At 40.2% G+C, this 19,351-nt stretch overlaps 1 protein-coding gene across 2 annotated transcripts in view; it reads right to left on the reverse strand.

The window, feature by feature from the left end:
* The window catches only part of NPSR1 (neuropeptide S receptor 1), a 998,839-nt gene extending 979,823 nt beyond the window's left edge, over positions 1-19,016 (reverse strand). Inside the window, exons 1-2 of one of the 2 annotated variants that reach the window (XM_073676612.1) lie at positions 18,811-19,016; positions 18,673-18,716 (exon numbers count right to left, since the gene is read on the reverse strand). Coding sequence is in view for 1 of the 2 variants with exons in the window: in XM_073676611.1 (XP_073532712.1) it covers positions 18,673-18,816 (144 nt within the window). In the remaining variant the exon portion in view is untranslated. Of the gene's footprint in view, positions 1-18,672 lie in introns of both variants that reach the window. The other variant, XM_073676611.1, reaches the window with a different exon arrangement.
* Between the last annotated feature and the right edge of the window lie 335 nt (positions 19,017-19,351).

Raw genomic sequence — 19,351 nt, forward strand, 5'->3', positions numbered from 1 at the left:
GTATACTACAAAAGGAGATCTTTATTCAAAAAACACAAATAGACATACAATTGAAAACCCTTAAAAAACATGAAACATAAATATCCCCTACATGAAGAATAGTAGAAACATTACATGATAATAATACACGTATCCATTTGAAAAGATATATATATACTCTTCAAATTATAAGTAGCGCACACAAATTATTTTATATAAGCCATAATAGGTAGTATGAAATAGCTGGATATCCCCAATAAGAAAGAGAAAGTGCAACCTGTATATAAGGTTAAAGATCAAATATATAGTCACTGGGGGATATTCAGGACAAAGTTACCCAAGGTGAAAAGAGAAAGGGTGCAAACGGATGTCCTGATATTCTAAGCATAATACACACCTCTATAAACAAAACTTCAAGTGCTACTGATGGAAGGGATACCAAACCCTACCCATTGCGCCTATAAATAGATAAGAGACAGGTGTGTTTAAATTAAATTAAACACACCTCTTACCTATTTATATTATTCCCCTAGTGGTTTGACCACATTACCACTGAGGAAGCCCTAATGATGGCGTAACGCGTACGGTTTGGTATCCCTTTCATCAGTAGCACTTGGAGTACTTGTGGCACAGGTGGGGTACTCTCACAAGGAGTGCAGAGTTTTGGAAGTTGGTAAGGGAGTACCTTGCCAACCGTACCAATGTCCTCCGTGATTCCGCTGTGCCTTATGATTATTAGGTATCCAAGCTGGACACTTGGCATGAACTGGCTCTCTACGCCTTGGAGGTCCTGGCCTTCCCTGCCGCTAGCGTTTTGTCAGAGCGGGTTTTTAGGGCCGCCGGTGGAATTATAACCGATAGGTGCATCCGCCTGTCAACTGAAAATGCTGGCAGGTTGACTCTTATAAAAATGAACAAGGGCTGGATTGGGCCAGACTTCTCAAAAGCACCGAATGATAGCAGAGTAACATAAACTCAAATACAGTGTCTTTTTTGGGGATGTCTAACTCAATTCCCATGCAGCTCTGTCTTCACACCCAGACGTAGGTATACGCTTCCTGATTTTGTCTATTTGCTCTTGTCCTCCTCCTTCTCCGCATCTTCATGCTCCACTACCATATCACCACCATATGTACCATATCAACATATCTACGTCTCTTGCAAGGGGCATTGAAGTTACTCCAAATTTTCGACAACCATTGCAGTCACTGCATAGGCTAACAGTATGGGTGACCCGCTCCTTTCTAATGGGAATATGTTGTTACTGAGGCCCTGCTCTATGTGTCTTTTAATTGTTATTGGGGTTTTTCCTAAATTTTCACAGCCATTGGACTCATTTCATACCCTATAACTGTATAGCAGACCTGCTCCTTTCTAATGGACGCATGTCATTACTGTGGCCCTCCTCTATGTGTCTTTAAATTATTAGTGGGGTTTTTCCTAAATTTTGGCAACCTTTGCAGTCACAGCATTGGCAGTACCACTATAGGAGACCCGCTCCATTATAATGGGAACATTTTTTTTACTGAGACCCTCCTCTATGCCTCTTCAAAGGGGTATTGAGTTGCGTCCAAATTTTTGGCAGCCCTTGCAGTCACTGGATACGCAATAAAAGTATAGGAGACCCACTCGTTAATAATGGGAGCAACAAAGCATAGCCGGCTGATGGCTCTCTAACAATAGCGAGGGCCGACTGTTGGCCCTTTAAAAAAAAAAGTAATGGCCGCTTGATGACCCTATAAAAATAAGCTTTGTGACTTTCAGAGTCCCTCCATCATAAATGAAACAGGATGTGTCTGATGATGTGTCACACACCACATAGCCAGATAAGGTTGTAAAATGTTAACATGACATTTCCCGGTGAAAGCATTTGTCTTAAAAAATAATGTAAAAAAAATAAATCAAAAAAATAAAAACACAGTAGGATATTTGTTTAGTATAAAAACCAGACTCGCCAATGTAATCTCAATGTAATCACATTGTTCAGCTCCTGCACCTCTTCCTCCAGTTCGGCCTACATCTCCGAAAAGACCACATAAGTCACAAGCTGAAAGCACTGAAGCACTGGCTTGGCCAAGCGGCAACAGGCTGTGCTGAAGAGAACATGCTTAATACTTAGGTGACAAACTGCCCACTGCTGCAGAGTTGTTGAAAGCTGTAACACAGCAGCCTGTGGCTCTCACCGCTGAACATACAGCCAGGCATGATCATGTGTGACAATGGGCAGAACCTGGCGACGGAGAAATGACAGCAGGAGTAGATACTGTTTCCCTCTATGCCAGTCCTTTCACCGAGCTAAAGAATATGGCTGTGGTGAAATACAGCTCCCACTGAGAAGCAGTTTCAAACTGAAACACATTGGGCCCACCAGAGGATTTGATTCTGAGGGCTCACCTTTCTCCCCCGCTCAAGAGCCCCATAGCTGCTGCAAAGTTTGTGCTATCATGATCTCTCCTGATGGAGAAGCCAGGGCCCACTCGAGGATTCTCTGGAGGGACCGTCCAACCCTGCCGTGAAGCAGTCTTGGATAAAAAAAAGTGTGTGGGAAGGTTCCCGGACACTCTATGGCTGCTTTTTTTAATGTGAATTGGACATGCTTAATTGCTCCTTACTGTCCCTGGCCACATTCACTTGTCCACGTGTTTGTGGTTAGGCGGTCCTTCCCAGTAAGTGCACTGGGGAGGGTGCGGGTATTGTTCTGGGACCCAAGCTTTTGGAAGGCGGAGACAATATGGGGAGAAATAGTGGTGGCTGGGAGCCAATTATGGACACCCGGCTGCCGCCTCCACGAGCCTAAAAGGCCACATTTCAAGTGCAAGCAGCTGCCCAGAAATTTGGCAGTTTACTACTGCAGCCTGTGGGTTGGTGGGTGGCTGGCTGCATACTTGCGCTTGCATTCCAAGTAACAGAAAACTAAGCAAATGGTGGCCTCTATCATCATCATGGCCTCACCTCGGCACTATGAACTCTCCTGAAGGAGAAGCCAGGGCACACCGGAGGAGTCTCCAGTGTGCCCGTCCAACCCTGCCGAGAAGCAACCCTGGCTAAGAAAAGTGTGTGGGAAGGTTCCCAGACACTCTATGGTTGCTTTTTTTAATGTGGATTGGACATTCTTAATTGCATGTTATTTATGAAACCGCATTGATCAGGCCATTGCTCAACTCTGTAGTCATGAAATTAAAGGGCAAACAAAGATAGTGTGTTGAAGCACCACCGAGAAGTGCGAGCAGATGTTGGACCGGCTGCCATTGCTTATGCGCCAAGCTTCATTAGAGGACTTCCTGGGAGAAATGACAGCTGGAGTAGATACGGTTTCCCAAGTCAGTCCTTTCATTGAGCTAAAAAATATGGCTGTGGTGAAATACAACTCTCACAAAAAGCTGTGGACTGGCTCCGTACCGTCCCTGGCCACATTCACCTTTCCACATGTTTGTGGTTAGGCGGTCCTTTCCAGGAAGTGCACTAGGGAGGGCACGGGTAATGTTCTGGGACCCTTGCTTGTGGAAAGCGGAGACAATACCGGGAGAAAAAGTGGCGGCTTGGGACCGAGTATGGACACCCGGCCACCGCCGCCATAAGATTGTGGACAACTTCCATCTCCACGAGCCTAAAAGGCCACATTTCAAGTGCAAGCAGCTGTCAAAAATTTGGCAGTATAGTATTGCAGCCTGTGGGTGGGTGGGTGGCTGGCTGCATACTTGCGCTTGCATTTCAAGGAATGGGGTAGAGACAGCTGAATGCTGCGCTGGGACAAGGATGTGGATGGTGATTATTGCAAGTCTGCAACGACAGGTGCTTGGCGGGAGGCATCTTCACATGCGCCAAGGATCACTTATGATGGACACACTTTTAGGCAGTGACCTGGAAGTCAGAGATGCTTCCAGGGATCTTCCCCATGCTGTTCCCTTGTATTTTCAGCACTGTATGCATGTGTCTGATGATGTCCCACACACCACATGGCCAGATAAGGTTGTAAAATGTTAAAATGACATTTCCCAGTGAATGCATTTGTCTTGGTTGAAAGCAATGCCAAAGTGCAAAAACGCATCAAATGTGTGATGTGTGGCTATGTGTGAACATAGCCCAAGGTGTGGAGGAGTATTTTTGGTTTTGGTTATTTTTTTTGCATTATATACAAGTCATTACCCTGGAAAGGATATTCCTTAACATTTTTTCCAGGAAAATCCATTTCGGTTTAGTTTTTGCATTTTTTATTGTGAGTCCGTAAAAGTGGCGTAATACTTCTTACAACATTGTTGACAGCAGTGACCTGGGCGTCCAAAATGCTTCCAGGGGTCTTCCCCATGCTGATCCCATGTCATTTTGAGCACTGTTCTCATCGATTTGGGCAATTTTTAGCTCCTCTGCAGACCGCCGAGGGGAGCTGCCGAAAAAATGCTAGAGTTTCAAATAGACTTATATTGGGCTCGTTACTCAGTGCGAGCACTCGAGCATTCCGATTTGCTCGAAACAAACAACGAGTACCCGAGCATTTTTGTGCTTGCTCAACACTACTTTCTAGTCCTCGATGCATCTACTTATCAATGCCATGCAGTACCGAATCCCTAGGCTTCTTCATGCTAGGTCAGACTTTCAGGTCTGAGGCTCAAGATGGTTTTGCACATGGTGCATGGTCTTGTGACAGAACCCTCCAGGGCCTCATTAGAGCTGGAAGTCCTGGCCTAGCATGAGAAAGCCCAGGGATTCAATGCTTAAGGTAATGGTAAGAATATGCGACACGAACTGGACAGATGGCAGTGAGGAACGGAATGGCCAGGTAGGTGAGCACTAAGGTGAGTAGAAGTATTTTTTTACTTTTAACTTTTTACATTTTTATTGCATTTATTTATTTACATGTTTATTATCCTCTGGGTTCTGCGGATTTCAAAGAGCATACTAAGGGAAATTCAATTTACAAAGTGCAAAGCAGTCATCAAAGCAAAAGGTGGCTACTTTGAAGAACCTAGAATATAAGACATATTTTCAGTTGTTTCACACTTTTTTGTTAAGTATATAATTCCGCATGTGTTAATTCATAGTTTTGATGCCTTCAGTGTGAATGTACAATTTTCATAGTCATGAAAGTACAGAAAAATCTTTAAATAAGATGGTGTGTCCAAACTTTTGGTCTGTACTGTATATAGTCATTTTTTTCATTTTAAAAATTACAAAAAGGAAAATGGGCCTATGAAAAAGTTTGGGCACCCTTGGAGATTTGTGTGCTCAGATAACTTTAACCAAGGTTTCAGACCTTAATTAGTCTATTAGGGTTAAGGCTTGTTAACTATAATTTTTAGGAAAGGCCAGGTGATGCAAATGTCCCAGCTTCATAAAAACCCAGCTTACTCTAACCTTGTGCCAAAAAATAGCAGCCATGGATTCGTCTACGCAGCTACTTTGTACTCTGAAAATGAAAATGGTAGAGGCACACAGAGCAGGAGAAAGCTATAAGAAGATGGCAAGTTGCCCTTTCCTCAGTTTGAAATGTAATTAAGAAATTACAGTTAACAGGAACAGTGGAGGTCAAGATAAGGTCTGGAAGACCAAGCAAAATTTCAGTGAGAACTGCTTGTAGGATTGCTAGAGAGGCAAATCAGAACCCCGCTTGACTGAAAAAGACCTTCAGAAAGATTTGGACTCTGGAGTTGTGATACATCATTCTACTGTTCAGAGACATCTGCACAAATATGGCCTTCATGGAAGAGTTATCAGAAGAAAACCTCTCCTGCATCCTCACCATAAAATTTAGCATTAGACGTATGCAAAAGAACATCTATACAAGCTTATGCATTTTGGAAACAAGTCCTGTGGACCGATGAGGTTAAAATAGAACTCTTTGGTTACAATGATCAAAGGCATGTGTAGAGAAAAAAGGGCACAGAATTTCAGGAAAAGACCATCTTGTCAACCATTAGCCATGGGGGTGGATCAATCATGCTTTGGGGTTGTGTTGCAAGCAATAGTATGGGAAACATTTCACGGGTAGAGAAAAGAATGGATGCAATGAAATTTCAATAAATTCTTGTTGCAAACATTCCACCATTTGTAAAAAAGCTGAAGTTGAAAAGAGGATGGCTTCTACATATGGATAACGATCCTAAACAAATGTCAAAATCCACAATAGTCTACCTCAAAAGGTGCAAGCTGAAGGTTTTACAATGACTCTCACAGTCCCTTGATCTGAACATCCTCGAAAATCTGTGGCTAGACCTCAAATTACAGAACTAGAAGAATTTTCCAAGGTAGAATGGATGAAAATTCCTCAAACAAGAATTGAAAAACCCTTGGCTGGCTATAAAAAACATCTACAAGCTGTGATACTTTCAAAAGAGGGTGCTACTAGGTACTAACTATGCAGGGTGCCCAAACTTTTGCATCGGCCTAGTTTCCTTTTTATAATTTTTAAAATGTAAAAGATGAAAACATATATATATATATATATATATATATATATATATATGTTGCCTAAAATGTAAAGGAAATGTGTCATCTTTAACTTTAGGCCTTTTAGTGATCATTTCAGCTTTAACTTGCTTAACCGTTCACAATAATGTGACCAGGGGTGCCAAACTTTTACATGCCACTGTAAATGTTATATTTCTGAAAAAAATTAAGGTAAACCAAAATATGGCACATGCAATGGACATTGCAGCATGCTTAAAAAACACTCCAATATAATGGAAAAGAATGTGGTAGCCCCTGGAAGCAACACCACCTACACTGCTAGTAGCAACTATGGCTGCTGTAGTAGTAAAAAATGCAGCTCATACTCGGCCTCCTTTACCCCTGCAAACATATTAGTGTGGAGGGACTAAGGAACATACACCATACAACTTTATTCCGGAATAATATGCAACCAAAGGAGATGGAGAACATGATTTTATATCAAACCTGCGTGTCTGGCTCTACAATTCATGGTGGTAGGGTCACTGGGAGTGGTTGTGGCCCTTTGAACCTGGGAAAGTCTCAATATGGAAATCATATGGGGGCAAGGAGCTCAGAAAATTTTCCACTCCGAAGCAACTGTCAGCCAAATTAGAGATGACGATAATTATGATGATTCTGTGGTTTACAAGATCTAGAAAACAGACATGGGTGCAGAGGAGTTGAGGTCAGAAGTAGAGGAAGGTGTAGGCCTTGATGACAATTAGCTAAGGTAATGTGTCCACTAAAAGACGCGCCAGTGCAAAATCTACTTGTTCTGCGATGAGCTGTGGAGCAGGTGATGCCACATGTATTGTTAGTGGAATAGGTTCACCAGGGCCTGAAATATATGGTGATAGTGATGGAGAGTTGCATGTACAGTTGAAAACAGAAATTTACATACACTATATAAAAAGACACATATACATGTTTTTCTCAATATCTGACATGAAATCAGAATAAACCTTTCTCATTTTAGGTCAATTAGAATTACCACAATTTTTATTATTTGCCAAACGCCAGAATAATGAGAGAGAGAGAATGTTTTACGGAATTTTTATTACATACTGCAAAGTCAAAAAGTTTACATACACTAAGATTACTATGCCTTTAAACACTTCTGGACTGCCTATATGATGATGTCATGTGTGTATCGGTATCTTTTGCATAGCTGTTCTTTGCACATTTCTGCCAGATGATTCTTTGGCAGTCGGAAAACATAAGAGGAAAGTAAGCCAAGAACATCCCAGTTTGTATACATTAGGAACTATGGCTCAAGAAGCGTCATCACCTACTTATTTGGCAAAGTTCAATCAGCAATCACAGCAAGCCTTAAGATGTCCTCCTCTCCCTTTTCATCACAATCATCTTTCTGTCAGCCAGGCCACACTCTCATCTGGTATCAGGTCAGTGTCATAATCGCCACCATCATCATTGTCATTCACCACTCCTGCTTGTCATACTCTGATGATGCCTCCTCCTCCTGTTCTGTGGCAATGGAAAATTACCATCCTTGTTTGTTTGTCGAGGAAACAAGTGTACGTTCCCAGATATCCATTCATTTGCCAACTAAACTCTCACCTTGTCAAATTGTTGGTCTGCATCCTTTTGAGAAATGATGGCATGCACTCAGCCATGTTAGAAGATACTAACCACTTTCATTTCTTGCAGAAAGTGGTGATTGCACTCAGTTATCATGTGCAGGAGTATGTGACTGCTATATGGACTTATCTATGAGCTTTGAAGTGCACTGCACTGCAGGCACCTGAAGCAGTAACAACTAAAGGCAGGGACAATATATTAATGTTATGGCTCACTAAGTAAATATTTTTAGTAGCATTGATGCACCACTGCAACTGAGAGTGGTGGTAAAGTCTCCACGACTGGAAGCTATGTCAGTTTCCACTTCCAGGCGGAAATTATCTGTCTCTTTCCTACTTAACTGACTCTACCACAAGAGGCACAGGGAATATCATTGATTCCACCCACTGCCCTAATTTTTTTTGTCAAGCAAGGTAAAGAGCTGCCTAACATTTTTTCAGCTTGAAAGCTTGGGGGAGCAATGCCTTATGGTGGACAAGATGCTGCTGTGCATTAAGTGGCAACTTGTCTGCTGGCTGGCTCACTGTGAACTACCACTTGCAATTGTCATGAGAGACAATGCACAAAACCTTCTGGCTTCCTTATGGTTGGACAAAGCAATTCACACTCCATGCATTGCACATATCATGAATTTAATAGTGCAACGTTTCTTTCACATATACATGCGGAGTGTTAGGGGGACGGTTGCAAACAACTTTATTAAATAGGAACGCAACCGACCCCGGGGTCCGCGATGCAGCCTGGTGGACTGCTGCCGAACACTTCCCGGGTGAGAAGGGAAGAAACCAACTAAAAGATAACACTTCCGTGTTAAGTTTACACAGGACTGGGTATAGCGGTATGCTCTATCTCCGATAGTGCACGGAAGAAGAGCGTTCGGCGACGCACCTACAAACTGCCTAACCTCTCCGTGTTACTGCACACGGAAAGGGAATAACGGTTCACACAATCTCCAAGAACCGCAGGGAGACGTGTGACCGGGGAGAAGCAGTAGCCCTGTCTTCGATACAGGCGCTACGCTATGGGGAATGGCGCTAAAGCGGTTCACACAATCTCCAAGAACTGAAGGGAGACCTGTGACCGGAGAAGAAGCAGTAGCCCTGTCTTCGATACAGGCGCTACGCTATAGGAGTAGGCGCTAGTGTGCGGGCATGATTCCTGCCAGGTATTTGTGTACTCAGCCGGCGTGCTACCGGGCTGAGCCGACCCGCTCAATATGGCTGTTAGAGGAGCTCCAGAGAGAAACGTGCACACACCAAACAACCAGCTCAAATGATCTGAGCGCGCCGTCATGTTTGTGGGCGGGCCTCTTATAGACTAAGCCCTGCCCCACTGTCGTATTATTGGTGACGTCACCTGTGACGAATCAGGCGGTGCCAGGTCACCGGGTCAGCTGGTTCCTGAACCACCAATCACGGTCCGCCATGTCACGGGCATGCTCAGTGTGATGCATCTAGGACTTAGGCTGCAGTAGCCTAGTCTCTCTCCGCAACCTGTGCTTCATGTTGCTAGGCACAAATACACGAGATACCACTTGTACCTCTCGTGCATTGGCTAGGCGCTGGGACTGACAGCGATGCTGTGCAGCATCAGCCCTGGCTGGACCAGAATGGGAGTCCACCAAATCCACTGATGACTCAGAACCCATTTCTGATCCAGCAAGCACCCGGCACCTAACACGGAGGTGGTGGCTATGGCCACGAAAGTGTCAGCTCATGTCAATCAATCATATGAAGCAAAGCAGGTCCTCCTAGCTTTGCAAAAACATAACATTCCACACCAGCACCACATGGTTTCCAATATTGCAACCTACTGGAATTCAACACTGTACAATATATGTTGCAGCATCTGTACAAGCAAGTTGAAACAGTAATGGTCTACTTCATGCAGCAAGCAAACTGGAGCGTGATTACTTCAAAATCAGACATTGGCAGTTTATGACAGACGTATGTCACTCACTGATGTCCTTCAAAGATGGTACAAAATTTGTCAGTAGTTATATGTTTGGAATCAACAATGTAATTCCCCTCATATTTAACCTGAAAAAAACCCACCAGAATGCAAGAGAGGCAGGAGGAAGAACTGCAACTCACACTTTAGCGCCATCATGTATCTTTTGGAGACCGTCAAGGTCCGTGGTACATGTTGCAGGATTTGGATGATGAGAATGAGGAGGAAAGTTAGCAGCGGGTACATAGGAAGGGGTACCTAGATTGGCACAGGCAGGGAACAGGGCTGACATTCCAAGTGAAAATGATGAAGTCAATGATGTTGGCTATGAAAACAAACCTTCCACCAAGATGATGAATCTGAGGTGATGAAAATGAACCAATGGGACACTCCAGCAGTCTGGAAATTTGTATGCTGGAATGCTTGTGGGATGACAGGTATATTGATAACAATGAGGGGTGATTATTGAATGGCAGCAGTTTTAGACCCTCATTATAAAACCAAAATAGGGTTTCTGTCTTCCTGTCTTCCAAAAACACTTCCCAATTGGTTGAATATCAGGTAAGTTGTGTAAGGTCTACAAAACTTTTGATGAGCAGACAAATGACTATAGCCTGCATAACTAATGAACAAACCTTCTGCTATCTCTGTATGCACAACACTCCCTCATCTGTGCCAGCATTAGGGATACAAGTAGCTGAGACAGCTTCAGTAACCACTACAATATATTTGACATGATAGATCTGATGTTTTGTCTGCCATTGCAATGACCAGATTCCCTTCAGCAGCCAGATATGCACTAGCTAAACAAACATACTGTTAGCCAATGACCCTCTCTGGCAATACACTGGTGACTGGACCTACGTCACACTCAAACAGACCAGATGATTCACCATAAACTAAACATTTCTCAAAATAAATCATGCATGGATCACCTACAGCTCATGCCAATGATTAATTCAATCATATCATCTGCCTGACTGTCCATTGTCTGTCTTCTATACTGATCTGTTTTCTCAAGTTCCAACGGTCCACATTCAGCTGGGCATCTTCTCCCTGTCCGTCATGCCATCTATACTTTAGAACAGCTGCTGTTGGGGCTGCCATACTGCCACACATTTCCTTGTCTGTCCCATACTAATTCTCTTCCATAGGTATTTTGCAACTGCCATTGACACTGCCAATCTACGTCAGCCACACATCTCCTGGCTGTCCATTGTGTGTTATAACACCCGACTGTACTGCTACTGCCAGGGCTGGCATTGCTGGACTCACACTGCCAGACATCTCCTTACCTGCCCTGTCCTTATTCTCTACCATGCAATGTCTGCTACTGCCTCTGCACATCCATGACAGCCACAGTTCCTGTCTGCCCACTGTGTTTTATAGTTTAGACCATACTTTTGCTACCATTGCTGGCACTTACAGTTGTGCTCAAAAGTTTCCATACCTTGGCAAAATTTTTTCTTTCTTGGCTTTGTTTCAGAGAATATGAATGATAACCAAAAAACTTTCTCCACTCAAGGTTATTGGTTGTGTGAAGCCATTTATTGTCAAACTACTGTGTTTTCTCTTTTTAAATCTTAACACTAGAACTACTGATGGAGTCATTTTGACACCTTTCGTTTTTTATTTCTCTTCTGTGACTACATTTTTCAGAATTCCGGCTTGAAACTCGGTGACTTTTCCTCAAATATGATGTGAAAAAAGATTTTGTGAGAATAAATAATTTTGGTGAAAAATTTGCGCGTTTTTTTCAAAATTTACCAAGAACTACTGAAGGGAGTCATTTTGACTCCCTACTATATTTTGAGGTCCTTTTGTCACTAAATGTTGCTATAAAGTTTTGTGCATAATTTTTTCACTCTGTCTTATTTACCCTGATGTTCATATAGATGTAGTTCAATTTACATGTCAACTTTTCACATTTTCCTTGTGTTTTACCTGCTTGTATTACTGTGTAATGCTGAACAAAATAGCTTGTTTACTCTAGGCTCTTATCTTATGCTAATGAAGGGTGGTGTTTTTCTAAGGTCCTAGCAGGAGACAGTATTCTGGATAGTAACTTTACTTTCAGTTCAGCTGAAGAGACAAAGAGAACAGACGCAGACATACGAGCTCTGAAGACTCATATAGGTATGAATTGTTATGAAATAGTTTAGCTGTCTGTCAACTGATTCAGCCCACCTACTTTTGAAGGTGGCAGAACAGTTACTATTTCTTTTAGTTTTCATTTCATTTCTATTTTTCAGCAGGGAACTATATAGAATTATGGAATTTGTGAGGAATATGGAGAGAAGACGTTTGATAAAGCCTCAGGATATTCTGGCTACTTTGCAATCCATACCGGAGGATGAATCGGAATCCGAATTGCCGGAACATGTATTTGATTCTGACAGTGATGAAGATTTCATTCCTCAGAACATATCAAGTGAATCTGAAGACTCAGAAGGAACAAATCCAGAAGGTAAGTAGTTATGTGTATTTATTTGTTCTTCCACACACTGAGTTAGGGCCTGTGCACACTAGCAGAATTCTGGCTGAATAGCCATCTGGATATTCTTGCCGCAATACAGGCCGTACCTGCCCGCTCATGCCTGAAGCTCCGCTCCGAACCCCGGGCTGGAGCCGCTGTCAGGGACAGAGCAGCGCTTGCTTACGCGCGAGCACGGCTCCGTCCCAGACAGCGGCTCCAGCCCGGGGTTCGGAGCGGAGCTTCAGGTATGAAACTCCGCTCTGTACCTGAGCGGGCAGGTACGGGCTGGATTGTGGTGAGAATATCCGGTCGGATATTCCGCCGCTAATCCAGCCAGTGTGCACGGACCCTTACAAAACAAAAATTCTAAATATTCATCAACTTTTTTACAGATATTCCAAGCACATCAACTGGGGATCGGGCTCATGCAGTTATGTTGCCTCGTGACCATCCTCCTGGTCGTGGACAGAAAAAATCAGCAAAACGTCCCAGAAATGAAAGAACAACAGATAACGATGGCGGCGAAGGTAATGCAACAACAAACACCAGAGAAGGCGAATCTGAAGGAATACTAGTTTCAGCGGATGGTATTCAATGGAAACCTGTTGAAATTGGAGAACACTTGCCTGGTAGGCGTGACAGTCAAAATATTCTTCGAGAAGCACCTGGCCCTACAGGATATGCCAGAAGAAATATCATTATCGATAGTCCTTTGAGCACATGGCGTTTATTTTTTGATTCATATATATTGACACATATAAAGAACTGTACGCTTGCAGAAGCATGCAGGAATAATAATTTACAGTTTACTCTATCTGATGAGGAGCTAGATGCATTCATTGCGATATTCTATGCTCGTGGAATATCTGGCATGAACCGTCACTCGATTAGCAGTATTTGGTGTAATGACTGGGGAATACCGTTTTGCAAAGCGACAATGTCTAGGGACCGCTTTGTTGAAATTATGAGGTTTCTCAGATTTGATGAGAAATCTACTCGATCGGAGAGACTGCAAACGGACAAGTTTGCTCTATTTTCTACTGTGTGGGACAGGTTTATTGAAAATTGTATTGCGTGTTACAAACCTGGCCCATACATAACGGTGGATGAGCAACTTTTCCCAAGCAAAACTAGGTGTCCATTCACGCAGTACATGCCTTCCAAACCAGATAAATATGGCCACAAATATTGGCTAGCTGTTGATAAGAGGAGCAAATATCTGGCAAATGGCTTCCCTTATCTAGGCAAAGATGACACACGCCGTGCTGAGGACCGTTTAGCTGACCATGTGATAATGAAGTTATTGGACCCGTTTTTGAAAAAAGGTCGCAATGTTACAACCGATAATTATTTTACTTCAGTAAAATTAGCTAAACAGCTAAAAAGCAAAGGAACAACCATCGTGGGAACACTGAACAAGATAAGGCGAGAAGTGCCTAAAGAAATAAAATCCATGAAAGAGGAATTGTACAACACTAAAGTGTTTAGAAATGAAGACAATTTTACACTTACAGTATATCAAGGAAAGCCCAACAAAAATGTTGTCATTTTGAGTTCCGTCCATCCAGATGTTGTTGTTGCGTCTGATTCCGCTAAAAAAACTCCAGAAACGGTAAAGTTTTACAATGAAACAAAATATGGAGTAGATGTAGTGGATCAGATGGCACGAAAATATACCACACGAACATGCACAAGGAGATGGCCTGTTCATGCATTTGAAAATGCCTTAGACTTTGCGGGTATAAATGCATGGATAATATTCAAGGAGATTACCCACCAAAAAATGTCACGCAAGGCATTTTTGCAAACGCTTGTGAGAGAGTTGAGTGGTCCTTATGTCACAGATAGGGAAAAGGGTTCCACGTCCCAAGTTTCTACATGCTCAGAAGTGATGGTTCAAACAAAATTTTGCCAGATCAAAGAAAAGTGCAAGAAAAATAGATCTGTCGGAAATTGTGAGACTTGTGGTAAGTCTTTGTGTGGGCAATGTACTGCCATAAATCAAAGGCAATGCCTAAAATGTGAAACACCAAATGTTTAGAAGGTGAATTCTGCGCCATATTTTCATTTTTATGCTCCTCCACCTACATTTTCTCTGCTTTTTGTTCTTCAGTTGTTGTTTATATGTGTGCACTTGAATAAAAAAAAATGTTTGAAAAACGTCTATTATAATTATTGTTATTTTCTGTAGAAAAATAAGAAAAACAGAAAAAAAACAATCAAAAGCATTACTGTTGGATCTCACAATAATAATACATTACAAAAAATATAATTATTAATAAATAACCACAAATGAAACTCTAAAAATAAACGAAAACAAGCAAGGAGTCAAAATGACTCCTTTCAGTAGTTCTAGGCGGGGTCACGAGTCCAGTATTCCTAGTGTTAATAACAACCAAAAACATCAAAACACTTCAAAAACAGCTAGACTGTTATTGCTCCCTAAAAAAAGGTGATAATTTGTGAACAGATTGAAAAAAATCCTTTGTAAGGGATGAATCATTTTGTGATTAGCAAACCTGTTGCAGATACCAAAAAAAAGAATATTTTTTCACTCCAAATTGATAAGCCAATACTTCTTAAAAAAAGAACACCTGTTACGTCTCCCCAAAAAAAGGAATATTTTTTTGATGGCTTGTGTAAAAGCTATCAGTACTTCATTTAGCAATAACAAAGGTTTTGATACTCTACAAAAAAGGCTAGTTTTTGCACTCCCTATGTCAAAAACCCATAATTTCTTTAATTTTCACCACCTGTGTAAACAGAAAGGCACACATCTACGCCCAAAAATGGATAATTTTTGGACGGTTTATTCAGTTAAAGTAGCCAAAAAAGGCTGAAACTGCAATGTGCGGTTCAATAGGCTGTTGGTTACTACCGTTTTTCATCTCTTTTACTCATAGCCAAATTGGTTGAGATCACTTGGACATTAAAGTGGCTGTTTTGTGTTAAAGAACTCAAAATGGTTTCAATAAACACCTAAAAGACCTCACAGTGTTATGCACATATTTTCCAGGCAATTAAAAGATTTTCAGTTTTGCAATGTTTTTGGAGAAATTTGTTGTACCCACCAAATTTGAATTTCAAACAATGCACCAATCGTAATAAAGGGTCATTAAAATATTCCGCTAAACAAATGCTATCATATGCAACTGCCTATCATCAGCTATTGACAGTTGAAAAAAAAATTAACAGTATTTATTTCTTGTAAACATTTTTAAAGATAAAACATATGAACTAAGCTTTTCATTACAGATCAGGAATCACTATACCATTGTACACTAAAACATATATATATATATACGCAGTAAATATATCAGAAGTATTTCCTGGTATATAGCTCAAAGGCATATAGTGTGAACCTTTTATTTGGCTTTAAAACAAGTCAATATTTTGCATCAGTATTTATAAACTAAAGCGAGGAGTGACATCAAAACATGGAAGACACACAAATTTTTTGATCATATTCTTTCTCTGTTTATGCTTCATTCCTGGTTTTGTCTTAGGCTCATTTCTCATTACATTCGAAGTGTGCATTCAATATGAGGATTTCCTGATGGATAACTTGGATATATATATATTTAATGGATGACAATAAGTGGAATTAATCACCCATAGAGTTTTAACATAAATGAAGTTTACCACATAGTACATATTTTTTTACTGAATTCAGATGTATGCTGCACTTTTTCCATACAGTGAAAAAAACAACAAAAATAAAATATAAACCCTTACATACATTACTGTGCAAAAGTTTTAGGTAGGTATGGAAAGAATGCTGCAAAGTAAGAATGCTTTTAAAAATAGAAGTGTTAATTGTTTATTTCAATTAACTAACAAAATACAAAGATAATGAACAAAAGAGAATTCTTCATAAATTCAATATTTTGTGTGACTACTCTTTACCTTCAAAACAGCATCAAAGCATCATTATTTCTAGGTACACTTGCATACAGATTTATAAGTAATTTGACATGGAGGCTGTTCCAAACATTTTGGAGAAGTAACCACAGATCTCCTGTGGATGAGATCAGAGCTATATGTGGGCCATGTCACCACTTCCAGGACTTCCTGTTCCTCTTTATACTGAAAATAGTTCTTAATAACATTGGCTGTATGTTTGGGGTTATTGTTCTGCAGCAGAATTAATTTGGAGCCAATCAAATGCCTCCCTAATAGTATTTCATGATGGAAAATCATTTTCTTGTATTGATCAGCATAGAGAATGATAAGAAATTGGCAACATGGAGGACCAAAGATGCAATTATCAGCTAAAGAAACTTAGTGCAGCAGATGAATGTTACATCATGTTTAATTTCTTTTGAAATCATATAACTAACAGTGCCATCAGTTTAGAACTGAAAGAAACTAAAGAAACTAAACTCAACTCATCTACTGTACAGAGAATCGCAGCAGATTCCACGGACTAATGAGTCAAAATGTAAAATATTTAGCTATAACAGAAGGCGATTTTCACTCTCTGAAGGGCAGGACTGTGGGCAATAATCAGAGTTTGTAGACAGTAGTGAAGCACTGTGGAGGTTCCTTGAAAGTTTGGTGTGCATTTAAGAAAATGGATTGTGGGATTTGGTCAAGATGGTGTTTTCAGTGTTGATAAATACAGGCAGATACGTATCCAGCATGCACTACAATCAAAGAAGCATCTGATTAAATGGACATTTATTATGCAGTAGGACAAAAAAACATAAACATACAGCCAATGTCATTAAACATATTTTCAGTGTAAAGGAGAACATGGAGTCCATAAATTGCAAGATATGGAATTATTATGACAAGTCTACATCCACAGAAGATCTGTGATAAGTTCTCCAAGATGTTTAAAGCAACTTCCCTGCCGAGTTCTTTCAAAAATTGGATGCAAGGGTTCGCAAAAGATGATGCTTTCATGCAATTTTGAATACAGTGCATTGATTTGATTTAGATTCCGCTTTTGTTCGTTCACTTGGCATTTTCTTAATTAATATAAAAAAAATATTAACAACACTTCAAATTTTATAAGCATTTTTTACACCTTCCTAAAACATTTGCACAGTATACAGTACAGACCAAAAGTTTGGACACACCTTCTCATTTAAAGATTTTTCTGTATTTTCATGACTGTGAAAATTGTACATTCACACTGAAGGCATCAAAACTATGAATTAACACATGTGGAATTACATGCTTAACAAAAAAGTGTGAGACAACTGAAAATATGTCTTATATTCTAGGTTCTTCAAAGTAGCCACCTTTTCCTTTGATGACTGCTTTGTACACTCTTGACATTCTCTTGATGAGCTTCAAGAGGTAGTCATCGGAAATGGTTTTCACTTCACAGGTGTGCCCTGTCAGGTTTAATAAGTGGGATTTCTTGCCTTATAAATGCAAAGAGCGTACAAAGCAGTAATCAAAGCAAAAGGTGGCTACTTTGAAGAACCTAGAATATAAGACATATTTTCAGTTGTTTCACACTTTTTGGTTAAGTATATAATTCCACATGTGTTAATTCATAGTTTTAATGCCTTCAGTGTGAATGTACAATTTTTATAGTCATGAAAATACAGAAAAAATTTTAAATGAGAAGGTGTGTCCAAACTTTTGGTCAGTACTGTAATTCAATTGCCAGATAGAAACAAATGGATACTCTTTTGGCCTCCATTTAGGAATAGGAGATTGTGAATCCATTCCAATTACCTGGAGCTTTACTGGTATACATTGTAAATATAGACTTCAGATTCAGTGTTAAAGATGACTGACCCAAATAATCATTTAAGTACACAAGTGTGATAATGAATTTTCAATAGCTTACTTTTTATAATAGTTCACCAAATACCATATATCAACTTTTCCAAAGAAAAAAAAGCATCAGTAGTTTTTGAACTTGAATGTAGCATAGTTGAAGGGAAACATAAAACATCTATTTATGGTTCTGGGAAAAAAATATCTTTCCATGAACAATTTCTTTAAACTCTGTTTTAACTTTCTACATAATAGTATTTATTTTTGTATATTTTAGTTTTTGGTTTACAAGAATGTGCACTTTTATTGTTTTTCTTAATACCTTTGTTATGTCAAGACAGTTGTTCTTGACATTTTTATTCATTCAGGGTTTTTTTAATACATACTAAAGTAGTAAAGTAAATCAGAAAATCTAAGATGCTAGAGAAGTGATGGATATTTGTTCAGGTAAATATCCTAAATGCCTAATAGATGAGCAATGACTAAAAGAAATCATGCATTACCTTAAAGGAGGTGTAAAAGGATTGCCAGTCATCATCCCCCGCATCTGTAGAAGAAATTGTTGATGAGCAAGTTGCAATAATTAAATTCAGTCTTCCAGTGCTGCCATTTGAATCAACACTTGGTTCAGTAAAACTAACTTGCATTGTAGGATCTGGCTTTGCAGCAGCTAAAACCACAGCTTGTCTTTGGAATGAATCAGATGCAGAAAACTGAAAAGCACAAACGAGAACACAGCCTCTCTGCTCCACTACTGGCTAACTGAAGCACAGAGCTGGATAACAGCTTCATTTGTACAGCAACAGAAGCCCCTCTTCAAGCTGCACTCATCAGTATTGACAGACAGTGCACTGTAATGAAAAAAAAGATAGCCACATGCTCCCACTGTGCAGATGACACTTGCAAGACACATAAAATGCAATTCAGCAGATGACATGTTATACTATATTGCTACATAACAGATAAAACATGTACATTTCAATTCTTTCATTTCCAATGTGTATGAATACAGAGTCTAATATAATAGTATTCCTAGCAGATGTGCTAGCATACAGTAAGCCTGTTTCACTAATATAATGATGTGATTGTATACTATATATCATGATTTAGACTTCTTTAACATTAAGTTTATCATGAAGTTTTTGTTTTGAACTTTGCAATATTCTATGTTAGTATGTGTTA

This window comes from Phyllobates terribilis, unplaced genomic scaffold, assembly GCF_046119375.1.
Source record: "Phyllobates terribilis strain yellow unplaced genomic scaffold, ASM4611937v1 Scaffold_4__5_contigs__length_816908805, whole genome shotgun sequence".
Lineage (NCBI taxonomy): Eukaryota > Metazoa > Chordata > Amphibia > Anura > Dendrobatidae > Phyllobates > Phyllobates terribilis.